Source organism: Mustela putorius, unplaced genomic scaffold, assembly GCF_011764305.1.
Source record: "Mustela putorius furo isolate JIRA1106 unplaced genomic scaffold, ASM1176430v1.1 tig00003983_pilon_pilon_pilon, whole genome shotgun sequence".
NCBI classification, from domain to species: Eukaryota; Metazoa; Chordata; class Mammalia; order Carnivora; family Mustelidae; genus Mustela; species Mustela putorius.
Window position 1 is genome coordinate 3,695,943 of NW_025422123.1, and position 24,554 is coordinate 3,720,496.

Sequence of the window (24,554 nt, forward strand, 5' to 3'; positions counted from 1 at the left end):
CCAGCACCTCCTGGGGCCTCCATTTTCCGCATCTGTAATATGAGTCAAGGAATGAGGAGCAAGGGAGGTGGGGATGGTGAGGAGTGAGGTAAGAATCTGAAATCACTTTCTAAGACTCCACACTGCTGTGCCATCCAAAGAGCCAAACCCAAGACCCTTAGGACTCTGATTTATGCAGGGGATATTCCTTGGAAGGTGCTTAAAGATTACTCATTAGGGAAGAAAACAATGGAAGGTCGCACAATTCCAACTCCTTGGGGAATCATCCAGAAGGTGATTCTAAGCTAAGAGGCCTGGGAGACAGGTGGCTTGAGGGCATTGAAGGCCAGCTCAGAGGACCAAATTCCGTGTCCGTGGGCAGTTCCCCTTGCCATCAAATGCTTACTCTCAGGTGTCCAGTATCTGAAATTCCACCATTAGTGCTTCATTACCTTTTTTTTTTTTTAAGATTTAATTTATTCATTTGACAGAGAGATCACAAGTAGATGGAGAGGCAGGCAGAGAGAGAGAGAGGGAAGCAGTATCCCTGCCGAGCAGAGAGCCCAATGTGGGACTCGATCCCAGGACCCTGAGATCATGACCTGAGCCGAAGGCAGAGGCTTAACCCACTGAGCCATCCAGGCGCCCACTGCTTCATTACTTTGGATGCTTGTTTGTTCCTCCACAAAAATGCAAGCAATGATAATCCCCAACATTTGTTCCTTGTCTTAGATTTGTTCCAATAATCCTAAAAGAGGCCCAGACACTGGGGGTGGCATTTCTTAATCACTTCCCCTGACAAGAAGATGGCGGGCAATTCTACTCCTAGGTGTATATCCAAGACAAATGCTTCCACAGGTACTCCCAGAGAAATGGTTAAGGATAGTCAGAGCAGGGGCGCCTGGGTGGCTCTGTCTGTTAAGCTTCCAACTCTTGATCTCAGCTCAGATCTTGATCTCAGGGTCGTGAGTTCAAGCCCTGCGTTGGGCTCCTCATTTAAAAAAATAAAGTCAGAGCAGCAGAGTGCTTGATAACATAATGTTGGAAGTAACCCAAGTGCCCCCTGAGAAGCAATGGGGACCACTGGATGTTAAAGAATGGTGAAAATGATCGAACCCCATTTTAATTAAATATTACGACACAACAAACCATCCTACAGCATAATGACAACCACAATCTTTACTTTCTCACAAGTCTATAATTTAGGCAACAGCGCATTGGGAATGGCTTGCCTCTACCCATAGGCCTTTGACTGGGGAGGTTCACCTGAACAATCAACTTTCAGGATGGTCCCACTCACAAGGCGGGTCCACCAAGCCTGGCGGTCAGCCAGGAGATCAGCTGGGGCTATTCGGGGAGAGTGTGTGTGGTGGGGTAGGGGTGGGGGAGGGGCTCAGGGATCTTGCACATGCCTCTCCACATTACTTCTCACAGCATGGTGGTCTCAGAGTCCTCAAATATCCCACATGTATCTCAAGGCTTCAAGAATGCAAAAGCAGAAGTTGCTAGATCTCCTTCAGGTTTAGGCCTGGAAGGGGTACAGGTTATTTCTGTCCCATTCTGTTGGCCAAAAGAGCATGAACCAGACAGATTTAAGGGGAAGCAGCTACAAAAGAGTGTGAATACCCAGAGGTGTACTTTGCTGTGCGCCACAGACTTCTATGAACTGCAACTGCCCAGACCCACATGGATAAACCTATTATTTTTTTTTAAAAGATTTTATTATTTATTAGAGACAGGGAGACAGAGAGAGAGCATAAGCAGGGGGAGGCATAGAGGGAGAGAGAGAAGCAGACTCCGCAGTGAACAGGGAGCCCCACACAGGGCTCGATCCTAGGACCCCAAGATCATGACCTGAGCTGAAGTCAGACGCTCAATGACTGAGCCACCCAGCTGCCCCCCACTCCCATGGAGAAATCATAGGTAGGTTATCGTGCAGTAACAGCCTCCACATTTCAGTGGCTATGCAATAAAGGGGTATTTCCTTCTCACATACATTCCCCACCTGAGTCGGAAGGGCACTCTGTTCCACATGATTTCTGAGGAACCCAGGCTGCTGGAAGCCCCACCATGTTGACATGGCATCATCTGGGACATGAAACCTCACCTTTGCCACAGCCATGGAGGCCAGAAAGCCTGGAGAGTTTCACTTGGCCTCAGCCCTGAAGAGACAAAAGTCACTGAAACTCACATTTCATTGGCCAGAACAAGTCACATAACCCTGTCTAACATGCAAGGATGGGCTGGGAGCACATAGAACAGTGGACCGGCATGACTGTCTTGGCCACATGTGATAAAACTATGAAAAATAAAGGAAAGTTCAACATAGAATTCAGGGTAGTGTTTACTACAGGACAGGGAGGGACTCACAGGAAGGTGTCAGTGATGTTCTAGTTCTTGTAATGTTCTAGTTCTTGGGGTGAGCAATGAGCGTTAATTTTGTGTGCGTGTGTGTGTGTGTGTGTGTATGTGTGTTAATTTTATATATATACATATATATATAAATGAATGAATGAGTAAATACATGAATAAATAAATAAAAGGATTCAGAAGCAGTGACATTGAAGCCTAATCTCAGAGTACAGGTTAAAAATGGCACTTTTGTAAATATTCAGTGAACTCTGGCTGAGGCTGCTAGGCCTCAAAGGTACAAAGATGAATAAAATATGGGCTCAACCCCTCCAGATTCCTGGCTCAGGGAATACAGTTGGCACACAAACCAAGCAAGCCAGCAAGGCCCAGTGGAATGGATTGCTCACCAGGAGCTCTGGGAGCCAGAGGGAGCCCTGAGAAGGCCTCCCCTCCGAGGGGTCATGTAGGTTGGGTCTTGCAGCTTGGGTCATGCAGGATCAATAGGAGTTCAGCACGTAGAGAAAGCAGTGGAGGTGGCGTAGGTTGGTGGGGAATACTCATTCTAGGAACAGGGAACAATATATGCGAGGCATAGTGAGCCCTTCATTCCTCAGGTGGTCTGTGTTCACAGCACTTCCTGTGCCACCCAGAACCCTCTGCAGGACCCAGGTACTCATTCTCCCTACTGGCTGTTGCTAATGCTTACAGGAATCAGCCTCAGATAAGGGAGCTCTCTCACCCAAACGCATCCCATCCCCTAATCCAGGGGCAGCCACATCCAAATGATTGGTCAAAGCAGGAGAATAAAGGCCCAGCCTCCTTGCTTCAATTCAGGGAACTCTGAAGGACATCCCAAATCCAGAGCTCCCTGTGGGATCCGCTGGAGCTTCTCTAGGGCCTCTGATCTCCATCACAGCCCAACTCCTCTCTCTGTCGGATCCTGTTTCTTTTACATCCCCACAGGTGTTGAGTGGGGATGCACTCCCCAAGAAACCTCCTTCAAGCATTTCTCCACTTCAGAGTGTTTTCTAGGAAACTTGCCTAAGATACTCACTAAAGTGTAAATGATTACTCAATTTCAAGGGATGCTTTCCTGAGGGTGCTTGTATAGCAATCGGTAATAATAGCTAATCATCACAGAGTGATTTCTATGTGCTAGGCACTATGCCTATATGAGCTTATTTAATAAAGAAAAGAAGGAATCATGCCAAAGGAATGAATTTCTAATGGTGAAATTTCAGACTTAGGGAAGGTGAAATTGTCAGGTTAGACAGACTGGAAGTGTTTGTGTGACCCATATTCTGTCACAGGTTTCTCTGTCTCACTGTTTAGTAGTCCTAATCTTTTGTACTGGTTGACAGGCTGGGCAAAGCCCCCAGCAAGTCAGGGTTGGAGCTCTCAAACTCATTCTTCCTTAAAAAAAGAAAGAAAGAAAGAAAGAAAGAAAAACAAAGAAGCAGTACTTCTCAGTAGTGCAATAAATATTTCTGTTCTGTCTTTTTTCTAGGGTCTCACTTCTTAGGAGCCTGTGTGGAGGTGAATTCCTCTGAAAGCCTAGTACCCCTATTCGGGACTCCCCGGGCATGTTCTGAGAAATGGCGACATTGTTCCTAGTACTTCCTCTCCCTTCCTGGGCAGCTCCTGTAGCCACCCTTACATCTTCCTTCTTTAGACTTGGACTTTCCAGTTTTCCCTTCCGTTATTACCTCCCTCCTGGTGGAGGGGCTGACCTGAAACCTCTTGCTCTCCAGGCAGAGCCTCCCTCCATCCTTAAGCCGACGCCTTCCTGGGGAGCATGCCCGGGCAGCAGACTGTAGCCCCGACTAGCCCTCCAGCCCTCAGGAACATGTCCCAACATGTTGAGCACTGGCCTGGAAGGGGGTGGTGGCTGTTCTGTCTTTCTGGCTGCCAGCTTTGGGACAAAGTGGCAATGGTAGGACACAGGAGACCCCCAGAGACCCCAAGGAGACTTTGGTCTGAATTTCTCTGAACAGAAATATGAGGTTTGCAGCAGATCCCTTGGGACTAGCCTAGCCTGGGCTCTGGTGTGTGTGTGTGTGTGTGTGTGTGTGTGTGTGTGCGTGCACACAGGCAATTTTTGTTTTAGATCTTGTGTGTGACTTCTAACAACCGGCTCTTTTGCCCTCTTCATGGCAGATGTCCTCCTTTAAGGACATACCTGGCTATACACTCAGTGTATGGTTGGAAACATTTTTAAAAAGTACTGAACAGTATTAGATACTTAGTAGGTACTTAATAAATATTTGTTGAGTTCTGTTGTGGTGGTGGTGGTGAGCTAGAAGTTATATAAAAAAAAATAAACCACAAAATTCACTTCCCAACAGCAACAACAAAAAGAATTATTTCATTGTGAAGTTCAGTGCCACAAAACTTTAAATAATTCAATACAAACCTTCATTAAAAAAAATTTCCCGCCCAAAGTAAACAGACAGACAATATCAAGTCTATTTGAAGTACTTGAAAACCAAGGGGATTCAAGGCAGTTGGAGGATATGCTTGTCTTCTGCTGGACATTTGACAACCCAGCCTTTGGGTATGTGTGCGTTTTGGGGATGGGGGCAGGGAAGGGATTGGTCCTGGGGTCTTGGCTTTTGTGAGGCCCTCCTGATGTCCAGATATAGTCCTGGTCTAAGTCCAATATCAGGCAGGCAAAGGAGTCTGGTGCGGTGCCTTCCCACCCCTACTGGGGTTCCTATGCCAGCAGCAGAGAAGACCTGTCCTCCCTGAGGTCAGCTGCGTTAGAGGAAGAAGATGGGGCATGTCTGGGCAGAGATTTCCAGACACTGAACAGTCCTAGATGTCAGTAATTGTAGCTGCTCCAAGCCTGGGTTCTATTTTTTTAGAGGGATTTCTGTTCAAAGTAACATTCTGTTCTCTGTAATTTTTTAAAAAATATTTTATTTATTTGACAGAGAGAGAGAGGGAGAAAGAGATCACAAGTAGGCAGAGAGGCAGGCAGAGAGAGAAGGAGAAACAAGCTCCCTGCTGAACAGAGAGCCCAGCGCAGGGCTTGATCCCAGGACCCTGAGATCATGACCTAAGCTGAAGGCAGAGGTTTAACCCACTGAGCCACCAGGTGCTTTCAAAAGATTAAAAAATTTATTTTAGTGTTCCTTTTTTTTTTTTTTTTTGTCTGTTTGTTTGTTTAAAGTAAGCTGTATGGGCTGCCCGAGTGGCTCAGTCCATTAAGGGTCTGCCTTCAGCCCAAGTCATGATCCCAGGGTCCTGGGATAGAGTCCAACATCAGCCTCCTCGCTCAGCAGGAAACCTGCTTCTCCTTTTGCCTGCTGCTTCCTCCTGCTTGTGCTCCTTTGCTCTCTCGCTCTCTCTCTCTGGCAAACGAAGAAATAAAATCTTAAAAAAAAAAAATAAAGTAAGCTCTATGCCCAACATGGCCCTTGAACTCAGACCTCGAGAGCAAGAGTCATACGTTCTCCTGACTGAGCCAGCCAGGCACCCACCCCTGTTCTCTGCCATTTTTTAAAAGCAAAAACTACAAATGTTTTAGGTGAAAGGAGGAAACAAAAATGGGGTGCAAGAGGGGCTAGTGGTGGGAAGTGGGTGGGAGGAAATGGTCACCTCATTTGCTTCTGACCCACCAGTGAGAAGCACAAGTGGATATTTCTAGAATTGTCTTTCATCGGTGTCACCTCTGCACACTGCCTGAAAATGAGGGGTGCTGGGGCTTCCCTTTCTAGATCCACTTTTAATAGAGAGGGCAGCAAGCAGAGAGCTGGGGGAGGCAATAGGCCTATGCTCCAGCCCGAGCTATTTATTTACTATGTGACCTGAGTCAGGTCACTGAACTTCTCTGAGCCTCAGTTTCCCCAGGAGTGTAAGTGAATTGTTTGAGAGAAAATCCGGGAGATAATTTGCTTACCAAATCCTCTCCCCTTCCTAGCCAACAAATCTGTTGCAATCAGGGGCATCTGGGTGGCTCCGTGGGTTAACCATCTGCCTTCAACTCAGGTCATGATCCAGGGGTCCTGGGATTGAGCCCCAAAGTGGACTCCCTGATCAGCGGGGAGCCTGCTTCTTCTTCTCCCCCATCCTTCCCCTCTCCCCTTCTCTCTCTCCCCTTTCCCCTGCCCCTACTCTTGCTTCTCTCTCTCTCACTTTCTCTCAAATAAGTAAGAAAAATCTTTAAAACAATATTTGCAATCATAGGAATCTCTGCTATTCAGGTGAGAAGGAGGTGGATGTGGGCCTTGAGGAGGAGGCATAGGGAGGTTAGTTCAAGGTATGATTTACCCCATTTCCTGATTTCTTCTAGAGACCTGGTTGGCTCTTTTTTGAGAAGGATTCCCAAATCCCTCCTTCCTTAAGACTTTTGACAAGCAACAACTTCGCATCCCTTTAGTTCTGAGGACCTTGATTTCCTCACTGTGAAATAAAGGGGATCGAATCCTGTTCTGGTCTCCAAGATGCTTTGCTGGGGTGTCTGGGTTCTTCAGGTGGTGCTTAGGGAGGGGGTGTCCAGTGAGGGATCCGTGGGAATAGCGGTGGTAGAGTGGGCTTTTCCGGGAATTGCAAAGCGAGGTACATCTTTGTTATTATTTATGGAGTTTTATCTATTAATGTCATACCTCGTGTTTTCAGGGCCAGAGAAAGGGCTCGCGTCCTAAGAATGCCATCCTTTCGTGGGGAGTGCTAACTCACAGCCCAATTCAAACAACCCGGATTTGGGGCTTCGTTGGGGGTGACATGTGTCAAGCACAGAGGCCCAGGCGCGGGCTTGGGGAAGGAGGGAAGCGCCCGCTTGCAGCACGCGACGTTGGCATCTGAGCTCGGAGGTTTCAGAGCGCTGGCCGGCTGCGCACGGTGACCCGCGGCAGCAGAAGGGGCGGTCCCCGGCCCTCGGTGGGCGGAGCCCTCGTACGTCAATCCTATATAAGGGCAGCGCCGGGCGGTGCCAGCCGAGGTGTGAGCTGCTGCCCGAGACCGTGGCTTGGAGAGCGGGAGCCAGGCGCTGATTCACCGAGCCACCGAGACCCTCCGAAGAGGTGAGGGAATCGTGGCAGGCAAGAGCGAACGCTGGGCTGGCGGCTCGGAGCGGAGCGGAGCGGAGCTCGTCCGTGTGTGTGTGTGTGTGTGTGTGTGTGTGTGTGGTTTTTACAGGTGAACGCCGTGCGTGGGTCTGTGCGTGGGTCTGGGTTTTGTTCCCACGGGTGTTGCTGTACCGGGCGCTTGTGACGGAGGTAGGGCAGTGTCGGAGACCCCGGCCGGCGAGAGACAGGGCTCTGCTGAAACCGAGCAGCGGCGAGGGGAGGCGTGGACCCGCGCGCCACGGGCCCCCGCGCGGCTCCCTGTGGCGGCGAGCGGATGAAGCTCCTGAGCGCCGAGCCCCGGGAGGGGCGGGGAACGCCGTGCAGAGCAGGTTCACTCGCGATCCGCTCCCGGGCGGCTCTAGGATCCAATCCGCGCCGTCTCCGCCCAGACCCCTGAGGTCTGGGTCCCCGACGCCTCCGTGTCCGCCACCGGCTGGGCGCTGAGGTCAGAGCGGGCTGTGTCCCTGGTCCTTGGGAACGTGTTGGGACACGTCCTTTAAGGGCAATCGAGGAGGTGACTCACGGTGACAAGGAGACCCCGGGAAACTGGCTGGGTGAGGTCAGAGCTCCGCCCCGGCTGGGGGACAATGGCCCCCCAGAAATCGGCTTCGCGGCCCTCCGCGGTCCCTGTCCTCTCGTCAGCACCGTGACTGTTTGGCTGGCAGCCAGTGTTCTCAGGGAAGCCGGGACATCAGGAGGGCCTGGACTGGTGTCCGGTCCCCGCCTCGGAGAGCGCCCTCGAGGACCCAGAGCTGTGGCCCTGCGCGGGGTGAGCTTGCGCCAGGAGTCAGTTTGAGAAGAGCAGGAGTGTGACACACTTCTCTTCCATCGCGCCCGCAGAGCCCCCGCCCAGCCTGCCCTTGGGTCAGGGCGCCGTACTCCGCCGCGGGAGCCGAGCCCTGCACTGCGGAGCAGCGGGGCGCGCAGCCCACGCCCGGGGAGGGAAGGCGCTGAGAGGTCACATTGGAGGGTGGGACTTTGGGGGGCGCGACGCTGCTCAGGGACTCTGAAAGCCGCATCCGGTAGCCCCCGGTGTCCCCCATCAAACTACCCTCTCCGAGGACGACAGGACTTAGCGGAGCAGGAGGACTAGTCGTTCTTTAGGCGCCGCCGCCCAGAGCGGGCCACAGTGCATCCGCCCTGTCGGGGGCCCTTGGGGGACACTGGCGCCCTCTTTGTGCGAAGAAGAATCTGGGAATTTGGTTTGGCACTTTAGGGTGCCCAGACAGCTCCCCCGCCCTTCCCTCTCTCCACGTCGCGTTTCGAGTAAGACTTTCGAGCGGTTTTGTTTTCCTTGCTTTCGTCTATTTTTATTTTCCAGGGATCTGACTCATCCCGTGCTTTGGGCGTGGAGATAAGGTGGAGGGACCAAACCTCTGCGCGGCTGTGCGTGCGGAGTGTGTGTGTGTGTGTGTTTCTGTCACAGAGGAGCGCGGTTTCCCAACAGTGGCGGGGCTTTCGGAAGCCTGGCTAGCTCAGCGTGACGTGTTTGCGGCCCCCGGCACCCCCCCTTCGCCCCTCCCTACCCGAGGGTGACGCTGCAGCCTGAGTGGAAGCGAAGTTTTGGCGGGCGGGGAGGACTTTGCAGGAAACTGACTCATCACAACTCGCTGCCGCTGTCCAAGGCTCTGCCCACGCACCTCCGACCCTGCGCGTGATTTCCTGGCGACCAGCGCCCCCTTCCGGCCTCGGCGCGAATAGCAAGCACGCCTTCCCGCGGAATGCCGCTTCGCCCGCCTTTCCTTCCCGCCTCGCTTCTCCTTGGGCTGAGCGGCATCTGCGAACGCCCCTTGGGAAGAGTACCCATTGGTTCAGCAATGTGTACCGACTTCTTACTGTTTACTTCGGAATTGAAATTGGTTGAAGTCTGAGGCACGAAGGCTAACAAAGGAAGCTATTCTCAGTTACCTGTAAAACAAGGGTTTGTGTTTCAGAGTTTTTCCTGTACTGGGAGTTATGATAATGGGAGTGAGATCAGGTTTTGATGGGAAGCCTATGAGAGCCATAAGGGCAGGGATGGTAGGAGGGAGGATCCTGCCTGGATTCGGGTCATATCTTCAGCTCCTCGAAGCCAGGGAACATCCAGCTTCCTGATAAAATCCTAGGCATGCTCCTCCTAGAGCCAATGAGGCACTGAGACCCAGAATGTCTGTTTGGGCCATTCTGTGTACCTCCCTTGAATGGCAAACTAAGAGTGCCTATCTGGGAAACTGCCAAACACCTGCTTAAATCCCTTTTTTAAAAAATCTGTATTTTTAAAAAGCCCCCTACGTGATTCTGCTGGGCTGAATCACAGAAACCCCTTCCTGGGCTAGGAGCACAAAACTAGAGAGGGAGTGGGGATGAACACCAGAGCACAGCTGGGTTCAAATCCTGGCTGTGCTGCTGCTTGTGAGCTGTGTTACCTTGGGCAAGTTACTTAACTTCTCTGAGGCTTAGTTACTTTGTTTAAAAAAAAAAAAAGGAGCAAATATACCCACTCTCAAATATATCCACTCCTTTAGGAAAATTAATATTGGTAAACTTATTAGAACAGACTCTGACACATAAAAATACATAAGTAAATCCTGACCCTTGCCCTGAAGAGAGTGGGTGAAAGTTATTTGAGGACTCTGCCCACTGCACTGTGTAACTCCCCCCATGGGGCAGTGGCCCTTGGCCTTTCTGGTTTTCTGATTTAGGGGCAAGCTTCATATCTCTCCAAACTCTTGCCCTTTAAACTTGCTCTGAGGTCACCTAGTGCCTCCCCCTCTCCCATAAGCTGTGTGAGGTGGGGTAGGGAGGGGTAACTGTGGCAAGGGTCCCAGGCTTCCTGCCCCAGGAGATCACTCAGCAGAGCTTTCACCCTCCGAGCCTGCAGAGCAGGACTTGTCCTCAGGAAGACCCAGTCCCTGCCAAGTTTGCCCAGCCGCTCAGCCCTGGCATCAGGCCAGAACAGGGCAGGTGGGGGCTGGCACCTCGTCATGAGCACACTCACCCTCGCTTTTCCCTCTTCTGAAGTGGGAAGGGAGGAACCCGGTAGACCGGCCACATCTAATTTTCTTTGCCTGCAAAATGGGTTCCTGGGACACAGCAAACATGGGGCAGGGGCTTCCAGGCTGTCTAGACTACAGATCACCCAATGTGCCTGGCAGGATGTGGCTCAGCCTGGGAGAAATCCTCACCCAGCCCTGCCCAGCCCTGCCCCTCCTCACCCCCAGGCCTCCTGCCTGATGACATCCTTGGGAAAGGCCCTCAGCACATAGCACCTGTCAGCTGGTGTCTGAAGGAGCTGGTGGCCAGGGGGCACCGACATAGAGAAGGCTCGGGAAGAACTGAACACACAGAGAGAGAAACACTTCTGTTTTCCGAGCCCTTCCACATCCAAGTGCTTCTCTAAGCATGATACCTACGGTAACTGAAGTTAATCCTCACGTCTGTCCTCTGAGACATGCAGTTACTGTCTCCATTTTACAGACGAGGCAGATAGAGCCCAGAGAAGTCAAGCTACTTGTCCAGGGTCACCCAGCAGAGCCTGGATTCCAACCGAGGCCATCCTACTCCAGAGCCCTGGCTCTTAACCACAAAATACAGCCTCTTACCTCTGTTCTATTGCCTTGCCTAAAGGGACTCCCTGACCGATTGCTTGAGTGTGCTTCTACAGTCCCATTTTATAGATGAGAAACCTGGGGCCCAGAGACATTAAGTGACTTTTAATATTTTTAATTTTTAAAAAATGTTAAGGGATTCTTTAAAGTTTACATAGTAAGCAGCAGAGCTAGGACCACTAGGTGCTTTTTTTGTTTTTGTTTGTTTGTTTGTTGTTTTGTTTTTGTTTTTGTTTTTATCCCAAAGACCAGAACTTTTGAATTTCAGAACAGTTATGCCACATGGACATCTGGGTGGAGGGATTCAGGAGCCCAGAGGAGCTGTCAGCCTGTCCTTTCCCTTGGGACCTGACCTTTTGGCCAGGGCTGGGGTTGGGAAGCTGCTGGACTCTGGTAATTCACACGTACTTGGGGCATTCATGCCCATGAGGGACACCTCAGGGGGAAACAAATTGATTTTAGCTGATAATACCTGGTAGTAAACAGGACTCTGATCCCTCCTGTTGCAATAAACTTGTCTTTGTTGACATAACCTGTCCTTCAGCTGCCCACTCCCCCAGTGACCTTGCGGTGCTAGGATGGCTGAGTTCTGTCCCCACCCAGTGGCTGTTGACTGGGGGCTGGGGTGGCCTCTGGGAGGGAGATGGTGGCGAATCAACTGGAAGGAGCCAGAGAGACCTCATGTTCTCATAGGAAGGTGTCCTGCGAGCTTGCATAGCAGAGCTCGGCCTGGTAAGATAGGGTGTGACCTCCCGAGTGACCGGGCCTTGTGTCTCAGCCACAGGTGACATGGAGGAGCCATCCAGGGAGTACCGGCAGATCCCTCGGGGCAGCAAAGCTTGCCGCCGGCTCTTCGGCCCCGTGGACAGTGAGCAGCTGCGGCGAGACTGTGACGCGCTGATGGCCGGCTGCGTGCAGGAGGCCCAGGAGCGATGGAACTTCGACTTCATCACTGAGACGCCGCTGGAGGGCGACTTTGCCTGGGAGCGTGTGTGGGGCCTGGGCCTGCCCAAGCTCTACCTGCCTACGGGGTCCCGGGGGGGCCGGGATGACCTGGGAGGGGGCAAGTGGCCCAGCCCTTCGTCTGGCCTGCTTCAGGGGACCGCTCAGGAGGACCATCTGGACCTGTCGCTCTCCTGCACCCTCATGCCTCACTCCCCTGAGCGGCCAGAGGGATCCCCAGGGGCGCCTAGCACCTCTCAGGGCCGGAAACGGCGGCAGACCAGCATGACAGGTGAGGACGGGTGCAGGAAAGGACACTGAGGGGGCCTCTCAGAGTTCATGGTGCAAGGGTCTGGCCTGTCAGGTCCAGCTCGCTCACTGGGCCAAAAGGGAAACAGGCCCAGAGAGGGGAGGCAACTTGCCTGAGGTCACACAACAGGTCTGCAGCTAAGACCAGCTAGCTAACATTTAATATATGCCAGTTCCCTTATAAAATAGTCTTTCTTTCGTTTGTTCTTTCTTTCTTTAGATTTATTTTTTTATTTACCAGAGAGAGAGAGAGAGAGAGAGAAAGCATGAGCAGGGGGAGGGGCAGAGGGAGAGGAAGAAACAGACTCCCCACTGAGCAGGGAGCCCAACACAGGGCTCAATCTCAGGACCCTGGGATCATGACCTGAGCCAAAGGCAGACGTGTGACTGACTGAGCCACCCCGGGGCCCCTAAGGTGGTTTCTAAGGTGGATTTCATTTAATCCTCATAGCAGGCCTATACCATATGGCATTCTTGCCACTCTTTTATCGAAGAGGAAATAAGGCTCTGAGTGGTGGAGTGGTTTGCCTAAGGTCCCACAGCAAATTTACAGTGTAGAGAAAACTAATGAGAGCAGTCTCCTAGCTACCCTATCCAAACCTAACTCACCTTCCCCATCACACACATCTGCCCCCTGCCTTCCCAGCCTCGTTTTTTTTCTCTTTGGCATCTTGTTCCTTTGTCTGCTTTTACTCTCAACAGCTACTGCCTTATCTGGGTGTTGTCCGTCTCCCTCAGGAGTGTATTATCTCCATGAGAAAGAGATCTGCATCTCTCTTGTTTGTTGCCAAATCTCCAACACCTAGGACAGCGTCTGGCATATAGTAGGTGCTTGATTTAAAAAAAAAAAAAAAAGAATGAGCAATGCTGACCTTTGAGGCACTTCTTATGGCAGGGCCCAGACCAAAGCCATTAGAGCATTTCATTCGGTCCTTAGAGCACTGCACCAATGTCAGCTTCATATTATACATGAGAAAACAGGCTTGGAGAGGAGCAGTCGAGAATCCCATGGCACCTGGGTGGCTCAGCTGGTAAAGCGTCTGACTCTTGGTCTCAGCTCAGGTCTTGATCTCGGTGTCATGAGTTCAAGCCCTGTGTTGGGCTCCATGCTGGGCGTGGAGCCTTCTTAAAAAAAGAAAGAATCCCATGGAAACTTGCAGCTGGATCAGAACTAAGAACACAGACCATAATAACACTAGCTCACATTTACGTGGCTGAGTCACTGCACAGAAGACTTGTCATGGATTATCTAATAGCATTTCTGGAGCAGTGCTGTTTAACGGAATTCTGGGGTGATGCAAATGTCCAGTGCCAGTGGGCACAAATAGCCACTGAGAATTTAACATGTGGCTGGTGTGACTGAGAAACTGAATTTCTCATTTTATTTTAGTTCATTTCATTTAACTACACAGGGCTGCTGGCTGCTTTAGTGGAGCAGGCCCACACATGGAGGTCTGGTTATCGTTGGCCACTTCTGTGAAGGGTAGCGGGATGCTCTCTGTAATGCTCTCCTGGGGGGCAGAGTGGAAGTTTCCAGAGTCCTCCCCTGCACTTGGCAATGTGTCATTTTGGCCCTAGGGGAGGGGTCCCTGCCCCCTCTGTGTGTGCTTTAGGTGGATAGCTCAGCTGGGCCCTCTGCCTCCTGGTCGGCTGACTTCTGTTTTCTTTTTCCAGATTTCTATCACTCCAAACGCCGGCGGATCTTCTCCAAGAGGAAGCCCTAATCCATTCACTGGAAGCCTCAAGCTCCTAGATACGAGAGTTCCTTTCCGGCCCCCTCCCCATAACCCCCCTCCCCTCCCCTTCTACACCTTTTGCCTTTAGCCCTTCAGTTTGTGCGTCTTAATTATTATTTGTGTTTTAATTTAAACTCCTCCTCTTGTATATATCCTGCTTGCCACCACCATCCCCCAACGCCTCCCCAGCCTTTGGCATTTAGAATTATTTAAAAAACCATTAGACAAGAGAACGATAGGCTTATTAGAGTGCTAGGTATTTAAGATGTCTTCACCTTATGGGGAATGAAGATGTCTTCATCCCCATTTGCGTGCTCCCAGAGGTCAGGTGGGGCTCCTCCATCCTGAGGAGCCCGCTGCCTCTGCTCACCGCCTCATAGGTGTTATAAAATCCCACCCCTTTTCTGTATTCCCAAACCTTATACAATGCTTTATAATTTGAGAAGTAAATAGCACTTTGAAGGGGGCTCCACAGGATGGGAGCATCATCAAAACTTTGAAGTCCCCTCACCTTCTCTAAGGTAGGACAGGGTGACCTTGAAGTGGGCACAGCCTGGAACATGGCTGGGGACGTGGCACTCTCCTCGCCTTTGGTGCCCCACTCTGTCCTGTGAAGGCCTGGGAGAAGGTAGGGTCCTGTAGCAAACCACCCCACCTCCCCTTATCCCTCTGCCACCACAGGGGAGCCAGTCTCAACATTTGGCCTCCCCTGCACTTTTCTAGAAGCCCCAGGTGCCTCTCTTTTCTAGCTGGGCTTTCAGGTCCCTCTCTGTCCCCCCACCCCATACCCTTTCCCTCTAGTACCTTCTCAGCCCTGGGTGGCAGCTCTGGGGTGCCTATCCCCCCAGCTCAGTGGACTGGGAGGAGAAGGGGTATGCTAGAAGTAGGGGGGTCCCTAGTTCTACCTCAAGCAGCTCAAGTGGCGGTCATCTCCTCCTCTTGCCTTCTGGGGCAGAGGTCTGGGGTGGTCGGACAGGCCTTCTTGAGTGGGGATCTCTCTGTCAGGGGCATGTTGTTATGGGGAGCAGAATTTTCTAGGAAGGGAAGGGTGACACTGGCCCCTAGAACTCACCCAAGGACTTTTCCCACTGCCCCCCTTCCTTCCCCCATTTCATTGCACTTTGAATAGCAGCTGAACAAGGAGTCAGAGGTTTTAAGACGGTGGGGGTAGAGGCTGTGGCTACGGCTTGCTGAGTGGGCTCAGATGGAACTGGGAGTTGTGAGCTGTTGTCTTTCTTGGCACGGAGCCAGGAGCCCCTGGAGGCCCCAAAGCACTTAATCTGACCCCAAACACCTTAAGCTCACAAACATCCTGGCTTGGACTGTTTCCTCCTAGCCCCTCATGTGTCCTGGTTCTCCTGTCTCCATCTAGACTGTAAGCCTCTGAAGGGCAGGAACAAGTCCTGTACTGCTCTGTGTCCCTCACAGCCTCTCCCACAGTGCTGGTATACAGCAGGTGCTAAATAAATATTTCTTAGTGACTTGACGTGTACTGTGATCATTATATCTCATCATTTGTAAGACCGAGTAGGTGGAAGTTTTTTGGGTCATTGCTACAGTTCTAACAATCGAGCATTTCAAGTTAAAAAAGGCAGACAGCTTAACAAACAGAAAGACCATGCAGCAAAAGACACAGCAAAACAAAAACAGTAAACATCCACACCTTGGCAAAGATCATCCTGGCCAATATTTGGGTTCATTGTTTGGCCTTTTTAAGTAAAGAACATACTGTTAGTCACCAGGGAAATGCAAATCATTACTCACTGGGGGAAATGCACATTAAAACCACAATAAGATAACGCTGTACACCTACCAGAATGACTAAAACGAAAAGACTGACATTGCCAAGTGTGGGCAAGGATAGGGAACAGCCAGAACTCTTAAATCTTACAGACGGAAGTATAACCTAGCTCACCTACTTTAGAAAACTGCTTGACAATACCTTAAAAGATGGCTCTCCTGGGTGCCTGGGTGGCTCAGTTGCTTGGGCATCTGCCTTTGGCTCAGGTTGTGATCCCCAGGTCCTGGGATCAAGCCTTGCATCTGGGCTCCCTGCTCAGTGGGGAGCCTGCTTCTCCCTCTCCCGCTTCCCCTGCTAGTGTTCCCTCTCTTACTGTGTCTCTTGCTCTGTATCAAATAAATAAATAAATAAATCATTTTTTTAAAAAAGATGGCTTCCCTCATGTCTGCTGTGTGACTCAGGAATTCCATTCCTAAGTTTGTTCTCAAGAGAAATCAGTACATATTTCTACCAGACGAATGTTTCTAGCAGCGTTATTCTTGACAGATCCAAACTGGGAACAACCCAAATGTTCATACAAGAATAGATATGTAGGGACACCTGGGTGGCTCAGTCAATGAAGCGTCTGCCTCCAGCTCAGGTCATGTTCCTGGGGTCCTGGGATTGAACTCCTCATTGGACTTCTTGCTCAGCGCGGACAGCCTGTTTCTCCCTCTCCCTCTGCCTGCCGCTTTCCCTGCTTGTGCTCTCTCTCTCTCTCTGTGTCAAGTAAATAAAGAAAATCTTAAAACAAGAATAGATGTATGGATTGCGGTAACTTTCTGTAGTGAAGTACTACACGACATTAAAAAGAACAAAGTGACCCACAACTCTAATCTTCGATGAAGCAGGAAAGAATATCCAATGGGAAAAAAACACAGTCTCTTCAACAAATGGTTCTGGGACAACAGGACAGCTACAAGCAAAAGAATGAAACTAGGCTACTTCCTCAAACCAAATAAAATAAACTCAAAATAGATAAAGGTCAGATGTGAGATAGAAATCCATCAAGATCCTAGAGAAAGCAGGCAACAACCTCTGTGACTTTGGCCGCAGCAACTTCTTACTAGACGTGTCTCTGGAGGCAAGGGAAACAGAAGCAAAAATGAACTACTGAGACCTCATCAAGATAAAAAGCTTCTGCACAGCAAAGGAAACAATCAGAAAAACTAAAAGGCAGCCTATAGAATGGGAGAAAATATTTGCAAATGATATATCAGAAAAGAGCTGGTATCCAAGATCTATAAAGAACTTATCAAACTCAACACACAAAGAAAAAATAATCCAATCAAGGAAGGGGCAGAAGATATGAAAAAGTATTTTTTCAAGGAAGACATCCAGATGGCCAACAGACACATGAAGAGATGCTCAACATCACTCATCAGCAGGGAAATACAAATCAAAACCAGGATGAGATGTCACCTCACACCCATCAGAATGGCTAAAATTAACACAAGAAACAATAGGTGTTGGCAAGAATGCAGAGAAAGGGGAATCCTCTTAGTGCCTGTTGGCGGGAATTCAACTGGGGCAGCCATGCTGGAAAACAGTATGGCGGTTCCTCAAAAAGTTAAAAATAGAGCTGCCCTATAACCCAGCAATGGCATTACTAGGTATTTATCCAAAACATACAAAAATAGTGATTCAAGGGGGCACATGAACCCCAATGTTTAAAGCAACATTATCAACCATAGCCAAATCATGGAAGGAGTCCAAATGTCCATCAACAGATGAATGGATAAAGAAGATGTGGTATAGATATTTATATACAATGGAATATTATTCAGTCATGAGAAAGAATGAAATCTTGCCATTTGCAACAATGTGGATGGAACTAGAAGGTATTATGCTAAGCGAAATAAGTCAGTCAGAGAAAGACAAATACTGTATGATCTCACTCACATGGGGAATTTAAGAAGCAAAAGATGAACTTAGGGGAAGGGAAGGAAAAATAAGATAAAAACAGAGAGGGTGAAAAACCATAGGAGTCTATTTAAGAGAACAAACTAAGGGGTACCAGGGTGGCTCAGTCAGTTAAGTGTCTGACTCCAGATTTCGATTCAGGTCATGATCTCAGGATTGTGAGATCAAGCCCAGCGTCAGGCTCTGCACTCAGTAAGGAGTCAGTAGGAAGAATCTCTCCCTCTCCCTCTGCTCCTCCTCCCAACCCATGAGTGCTTGCGCTCTCTCTCTCTCTCTCTCTCAAATAAATAAATAAATAAACCTAAAAAATAAGAGAATAAACTTCAGGTTGTGGAGGGAGGGTGGGGGGATGGGCTAATGGATGATGGGTATTAAAGAGAGCACACGTGATGAGAATCAGGTATGCTACATAAGTGATGAGTCACTAAATTCTACTCCTGGAACCAGTATCACACTATCTAGAATTTAGATAAAATTTTGAGGGGCACCTGGGTGGCTCAGTAGTTAAGCATCTGCCTTTGGCTCAGGTCATGATTCCAGGGTCCATAGGACTCCTTGCTTGGTAGGAAGTCTGCTTCTCCCTCTCCCACTCTCCTTGCTTATATTAACTCTATCACTGTCTCTGTCAAATAAAGAAATAAAAATCTTAAATAAATGGAGTTTTGAAAAAATAAAAAGAGAACAAAGTAGTTTACATGCATGTTCTGATTATTTATAACTAGCCACTCTAAGACTTTAGTGGCTTAAAATTTATTTGCTTCTGATTCTGCAATTTGGCCAAGAACTACTTTTCAAATGTTGGATAATTCTCTGCTTTTGGGGGCATGGCTTTGTTCCAGAACCCCAGTGGTCTGAGTTAGGGCTCTCCCACTGGGGCGTCTCAGAGACTTCACACTGTCTACTCATCTCCCATGGATATTTCTAGTACCAGGGGATACACTGGCTCCTATGTCCCGAGGGCTTGTCCTATCGCAGGGACTTGGCACGGAGCCCTCTTCTGTTCTGGACTCCGCTCAAACATGGCAGCTCCCATGTCATCCAGCCACTTGGCCGGAGTGGTAATAGAGCTTCCAAAGTCCAAACAGACTCACAAGTGCTATGCCTCTTTTTAGGGGGAACATGTCCACAGTACAATGACTCGTCCTTTCCTCTAGAGGGAATGTCCCAACATGTTCCAGTTCATCTGACCACTGAAAACATTACCTGGTAGGTTTCTGAATTTTTGTAGGAAATGTGAACACGACCCCCCCCCCCTTTTTAAATCCCCTTTCTTGAAATAGATTGGAAAGAATGCACTGGCCATATTATGAGCTTCTTCCAGTCAGAGGCCATGTAGACTATTCTAGCAAAGATACCATATCTGATACAATATCTGCAATTAGGGCTACTATGTGGGTAGCTGTGGATTGCCGTGCTTCACTTGCAGCATAGGGAGGACTGAGTGGGGGTCTGATGGGGACCTCCTGGCATACTCTAGGGCTTTGAGAGTAATGCTCATCTCTGCACTTCTGCTTGCTCTGTGGTATTGTTTCTAATTTACCGTCTTGACAGCTAGGATAATTTTAGAGACTTCCACTCCATCCTTCTTTCCATAATGGCTCTTATTCCACAGATAAAAGAACCAATCATGAGGGTTCTGCCAACTGCTAAATATATCTGCCCCAATTTGCACTCAGGGGCTGGGAGAGGAGCACAGAGTCAGTCCACCTGCCTCCCGAGACTCTGAGATGCACCAGGCCGGAACTCCGTTTTCACCCAGCCTCGCATGTCCCCCTCCTCTAAAAGGAGCCTAGGATGGTATTTTGGGTCACCCGGTACTGGTCTAAGCTCAGACTCTGTACCTAATAGACCTCAAGAGAGCTTTTCCACACTGTGCAGCTATTCTGGTAAATAGCCAGAGGGCACTTTGAAGGGAAGAATTGAGGAAATATTTTAGTATACTTACAGTGATTATAAGGGTCTTTTTCTTGGATCAGTGAGTCTGGGTATGAGAACAGGCTCATACTTGGCAGCTGGGTGAGAGATTCTGATTTTCTGTCATAGCAGCTGGTATCAGCTTCTGCTCACTGCTCCCCCCCCCCCAAAAATCAGGTGGTTCAGTCAAGCAATGTTCCATTAACTCCCCTCTCTTACCCTTGGGAATGCCCCCGCCACAGGGCTCTGGCTACCCATCAGGCCTTGCATCTACCTTGCCTCTGATGATTAAGTGGTTCCATGCAGCCTCTGCTCCTCCCGAATCTTAGTGTGTCCGCTGACGGTGGCCCTGGCATTCCATGACAGCATCTCCAAGCCAGCACCGAGATGCGTCCTTTATGGCTTTGAGAAGGGAGGGTCTTCTGGGCCCTCATGGGGATGACAGTGAGCTGGTGGGTCCTCACACAATAAGTCCATTCTATCTTGGCACTTTCTAATCCCTCCCTGCTCTCTTCCAGGGTGTTTCAGCATCGCCCCCTCTCCGACAGCAGACCGTTGCTCTGTCAAACTTTAAGCACTAGCCAACTCCCCCCTGGGTTAGGACCAGCTCCAGGAGGCCTTGCCAGGATGTTCAATCCTGAATTAAGAGAGATTGGCTTCCATCCAAGCTCTCTTTACCCAGCCTGTATTCCCCGAAGCCTTGAGATCGCCCTGGCCCATAGCCTTGAGATCGCCCATGTGTATTTCCCTGGCCCTACCCGTACTTACTTATTAGCCAGACTGTAGCCTTTTTTTTGGTAAGTGATTTCCTCCAGTGATTGAGCCTGTCCTTTCCTGCTTGAGCAGTGCTGAGACACTAATTATTCATCTAGAGAAGGGGGAGCAAAGCACAGCTCTGTGAACCGGCTGCCTGTTTTGTATGAAGTTTTACGGGAAAGCAGACATGCCCATTTGCTAACCCTATTGCCCATGGCCGCTTTTGCCCTATTGTTTTAAGGCGTGCAAAAGCTGAGCTGAGTAGTTGCACAGAGACCACGTGGCCCACAGACCTAAAATATCTGCTATCATGTCCTTGATGAAAAACATTTGCTGCCTCTAGTCTAGAAGCTAGAGGGGAGGTGGAATGGATCTGGGGGAAGACAGGCATCACCTTGTATGGCACTGGCCCCCAGTGAGTCCTTTGTGTGGGCTGCAAGCAGGGGGAGAGCCTTGTCCTCTAGCAAGGGAGGGTTCGGGGGGATATGGGATACAATTTCCTGAGGGCATCCATCCATAAAACTCTATTCCAGGCCTCAGGGCACCCTTCTCCCCCACTCTTCCTGCTGACTGGGGCCACGCATTGAGCCTCCCTGTAGCTCCTCCACTTTATGATGAAATCCTGGGCTGATTATCAATACAACCAGTCCGTGGATCACAGAGATGAGGGCCATTTAGAATGCTCTGATGGGGGGCACCTGGGTGGTTCAGTCAGTTGAACATCTGCACCCCCCTTTCGGCTCGTGCCTGCTCTCTCTTGCTCACTCTCCCTCTCAAATAAATAAATAAAATCTTAAAAACAAACAAACAAACAAACAAACAAACCAGAATGCTCTTAGAGAGTTCTCCCATCTCCCACAAAGTGCTCTAAGTTGAGCAGGTCATTCTCTTTCTTCAAGACCTCTGGGGCAGTTAATCAAAACAGCCAAGTGCACGCTTCTGGTCGTGACCGCCAACCCCCCTCCCCCCCATCTTTCCAGCATTAGACCCACCACATAAGTAAGTCAGTGTTGCCCTGGAATCCCACCTGTTCACCACTCCAATCCACCTCTCACAGCTGATGTCGGTCTTCGTGCGGCCCCGGACTGCCCAGGGTTGTCACCACCCCGCTCCCCACCCGCAGTCCTGTGCCCCTTGTCATCTCACTGGCGAGGGATCCATCTTCAGAAGCCCACCCTGTTTTCTGTCATTTCCGGTACCAACCATCTTAGTTTTTTTTTTTTTTTCACCCTCAAAAGGAACCTGAGATAGGCATTTGTGTGCGGAGGAGGTTCCTGGAAGCACAAGGAGGAGAGAAAATAATGTGAGAAAGGGAAGGGAAAAGCCACAAAGGTGCTGGTGAACAGGTTCTGCTGTGTCGAGCAGGGCCTAGACCCACCAGGGAGATCGGAGGAACCGTGTGGAACATACTGGAGAACTGTCCTTCTGGGGTCCTTGTCTAGGTAGCTGTGGGGTACTTCACTGCAGACTTGTCATCCAGCACTGCCTAAGGGCTTCCCCAAGGGCAAGTTTGGGTGTTCCCTCCCAGATGATGCAGGTCCCCCAATGCCGGAGCAAACTGGAAGGATGTTAGCATCTGTATCACTGCCAAGAACCAAAGCTTCAGGTGAACACAGATGTGGATCTAAGGGACACATCAGCAGCAGCTTCTGGAACTTCCCTTCAGCTGGCTTCATACTTAGAGGGGCCTGTTGGCAAAAATCACTTCAGCTTCCCCCTCTCCCACCAGCCCACAGAAATGTGAACTCCACAAAGGGAGGACCATGTCTGTTTTATTTGCTGCTGGATCCTAGCACCTAAAAACCACCCAACGCAGAGCAGGTGGCCGTTAAATATTTGTTAAATGAATGAATGATTCCCTGTGGCTTGAATTTCCTGCCTGCCCCTGGCATTCATCTCTAAAAGCCCACCCCAGCCCTACCGGCTCCCCTCGGGGCTTGACAATCAGTCTGGCACATGGACGGAGTCATCTGCTAATTGGGAGGCTGGACAAGCCGGAGCTTCTCTAACTCAGTCTCCTTTTAATAGCCATAAAAATAACAACAGCTACCACTGGGGATCACCCGCCTAACGTGGTCCCAACGCTTCGTGCGGTTTTCAGTGTTTAATCCTGACCACAAGCCCACGAGGTGGGAACTGCTATTGCCCTTGTTTCCCAGGTGAGAAACTGAGGCAATAAGCCTTAAAGTCGCTCATCAGAGGACACACCTCTCGGAAGTGGTGGGAGGCCAGAATATTCACGCTGATGACCCAGGTCCATAAACCAGAAAGGGGAAGTGCCTCACCCAGGGCCACTGCCATGGTGACAGTTCCGGGGAGGCTTGTGGGCACCTGTCTCCCCGGGGGCCCCCCTCCTCCATCTCGGAAGTAACTCAGGTTTTCTCAATCATATGTGAAATGTGCTTTATAAACACAAATTTGCACCAAGCTCCCTGGCCCCAGTTCCCTGCACAGAACGGCCAGCTGCTATTTCTAGAAGCTCTAGCTTCTCGAGCTAGTTGGGAGTTCGCAGCTGGAGGCAGGGGAGCCCCAGGTCTTGACTCCACACCTCAGCAGATAGCATTTTGCTTCAGGGCTTACTGACCTGTGAAATGAATTCAAGCATCTTTTGGGAATTGAAAAACAGTGAGTGCAAAATGTTCCCATTCATAAAATAAGTCTCCCAGTCTTGGATCCTGGTTCATTCATTCAGGTTTTGAAAAATATAGTTTCTGAGCTCAGGGTTTTTAAGTCCAGAGACACTGTATTTTAAAATTAGCTCCACCATTTCCAAAAAGGCCTGGATCTAACATTCTCCTCAGCACTTGGCTACGGGCTCTGGCCAGCTGGCTCCTGGGCAGATTCTCTCCTGGGGCGGCCGTGGAGGGTGGCCAGGCTGAGCTCTGACCACTTGGGCTCCAGCAAGGAGGGCTGGGATCACTCCTGCCTTCTCTGTGCCCCCTTTATGTCCATGGTTAGATGGGGGGCAAATGAACTGAGGATGCTTTGAAGTCCTGGAGGCTAGGTCTTAAAAATCCGACCTCATTCTACTTCCCAGGGAAATGGTAAGAGCCCAAGGTCTTAGATTTGTTGTGGTTGCCCTATCCGGCAGCAGACATTGTTGGCCCTACTTCCAAAATATATCCAGAGTCCTCTCGCCGTCACCTCCACCACTGCCCTCCTAGTCCAAACCATCTCTTCTTCTTCTTTTTTTTTTTTTTAAAGATTTTGTTTATTATTTATTTGACAGACAGAGATCACAAGTAGGCAGAGAGGCAGGCAGGGAGAGAGGGGGAAGCAGGCTCCCTGCTGAGCAGAGAGCCCGATGCGGGGCTCTATCCCAGGACCCTGGGATCATGACCTGAGCCGAAAGCAGAGGCTTTAACCCACTGAGCCACCCAGGTGCCCCCAAACCATCTCTTCTTGTGTGAATTATCTTACCAGCCTCCTCAGTGGTCTCCCTGCTTCAGCCCTTGCCTATTATCCACAATGAAGGATCATGTCACCTTCCAAATGGCTTCTACCTCACAATAAAAACCCAGGTCTTCATGTGGCTTATAGGTCTTGCTCTGTTACTTCTGGCCTCATTTTCTCTACTTTTCCCTCTTCCCTCCATTACCTGCTCCTTACTGTTCCTCAGGGACACAAAGCATGCTCCTACCTCAGGACTTTTGCACTCCCTGTCCCCTTTCCCTGAACACTCTTCTTCTAGATCTTCTTTCTCATAAGTTCTCTTCCAATATCACCTCCTCAGACAGGCCTCCCTCCCCCAGCCACCCCATCTAAAGTATGTTTTATGTATTCACTTTGCTTTACTTTTCTGCATTCACTTATTGCTACCAGACATCATATGACATATGGTGTGGTTTTTTTCCCCTCAGTTTTGTATCCTCAGTGCCTAGCACAGTGTCTGGCACATATTAGGTGCTCAATAAATATTTTTGAATAAAAAAATCAATGCCTTCTTTAGTTCAAGAAAGCTATAGAAACTCTCTTGAGTATCAATTTCCTCAGCCATGAAAATGGGGTAAAAAGGATGGGTTTGTTGGGAGAATATATGTTACTCTAGAAATTAAATTTATTAAATTTCAAAATTTATGTTTTGAAATAATTTCAGATACACAAAAAAGTTGCAAATATAGTAAAATAATTCCCATATACCCTTCACCAATAGTTATTACATGTGAACGTTTTACCACATTCCCCACATCATTCTCTGAATACATAC

The 24,554-nt window shown here is 49.7% G+C and overlaps 1 protein-coding gene across 3 annotated transcripts; it reads left to right on the forward strand.

The window, feature by feature from the left end:
- Positions 1-7,249: 7,249 nt before the first annotated feature.
- Positions 7,250-15,455, forward strand: CDKN1A (cyclin dependent kinase inhibitor 1A). 3 transcript variants are annotated; one of them, XM_004740043.3, is made up of 3 exons: positions 7,250-7,355; positions 11,766-12,221; positions 13,913-15,455. In XM_004740043.3, the coding sequence occupies exons 2-3, from the start codon at positions 11,777-11,779 to the stop codon at positions 13,960-13,962; spliced, it is 495 nt and encodes a 164-aa protein (XP_004740100.1). In that variant the 5' UTR covers positions 7,250-7,355; positions 11,766-11,776; the 3' UTR covers positions 13,963-15,455. The 3 variants fall into 3 exon arrangements, with proteins under 3 accessions (XP_004740100.1, XP_004740103.1, XP_044927052.1); XM_004740046.3 differs by having other exon boundaries at positions 7,259-7,355; positions 11,772-12,221; XM_045071117.1 differs by lacking the exon at positions 7,250-7,355 and adding an exon at positions 7,854-9,321.
- Positions 15,456-24,554: the final 9,099 nt, after the last annotated feature.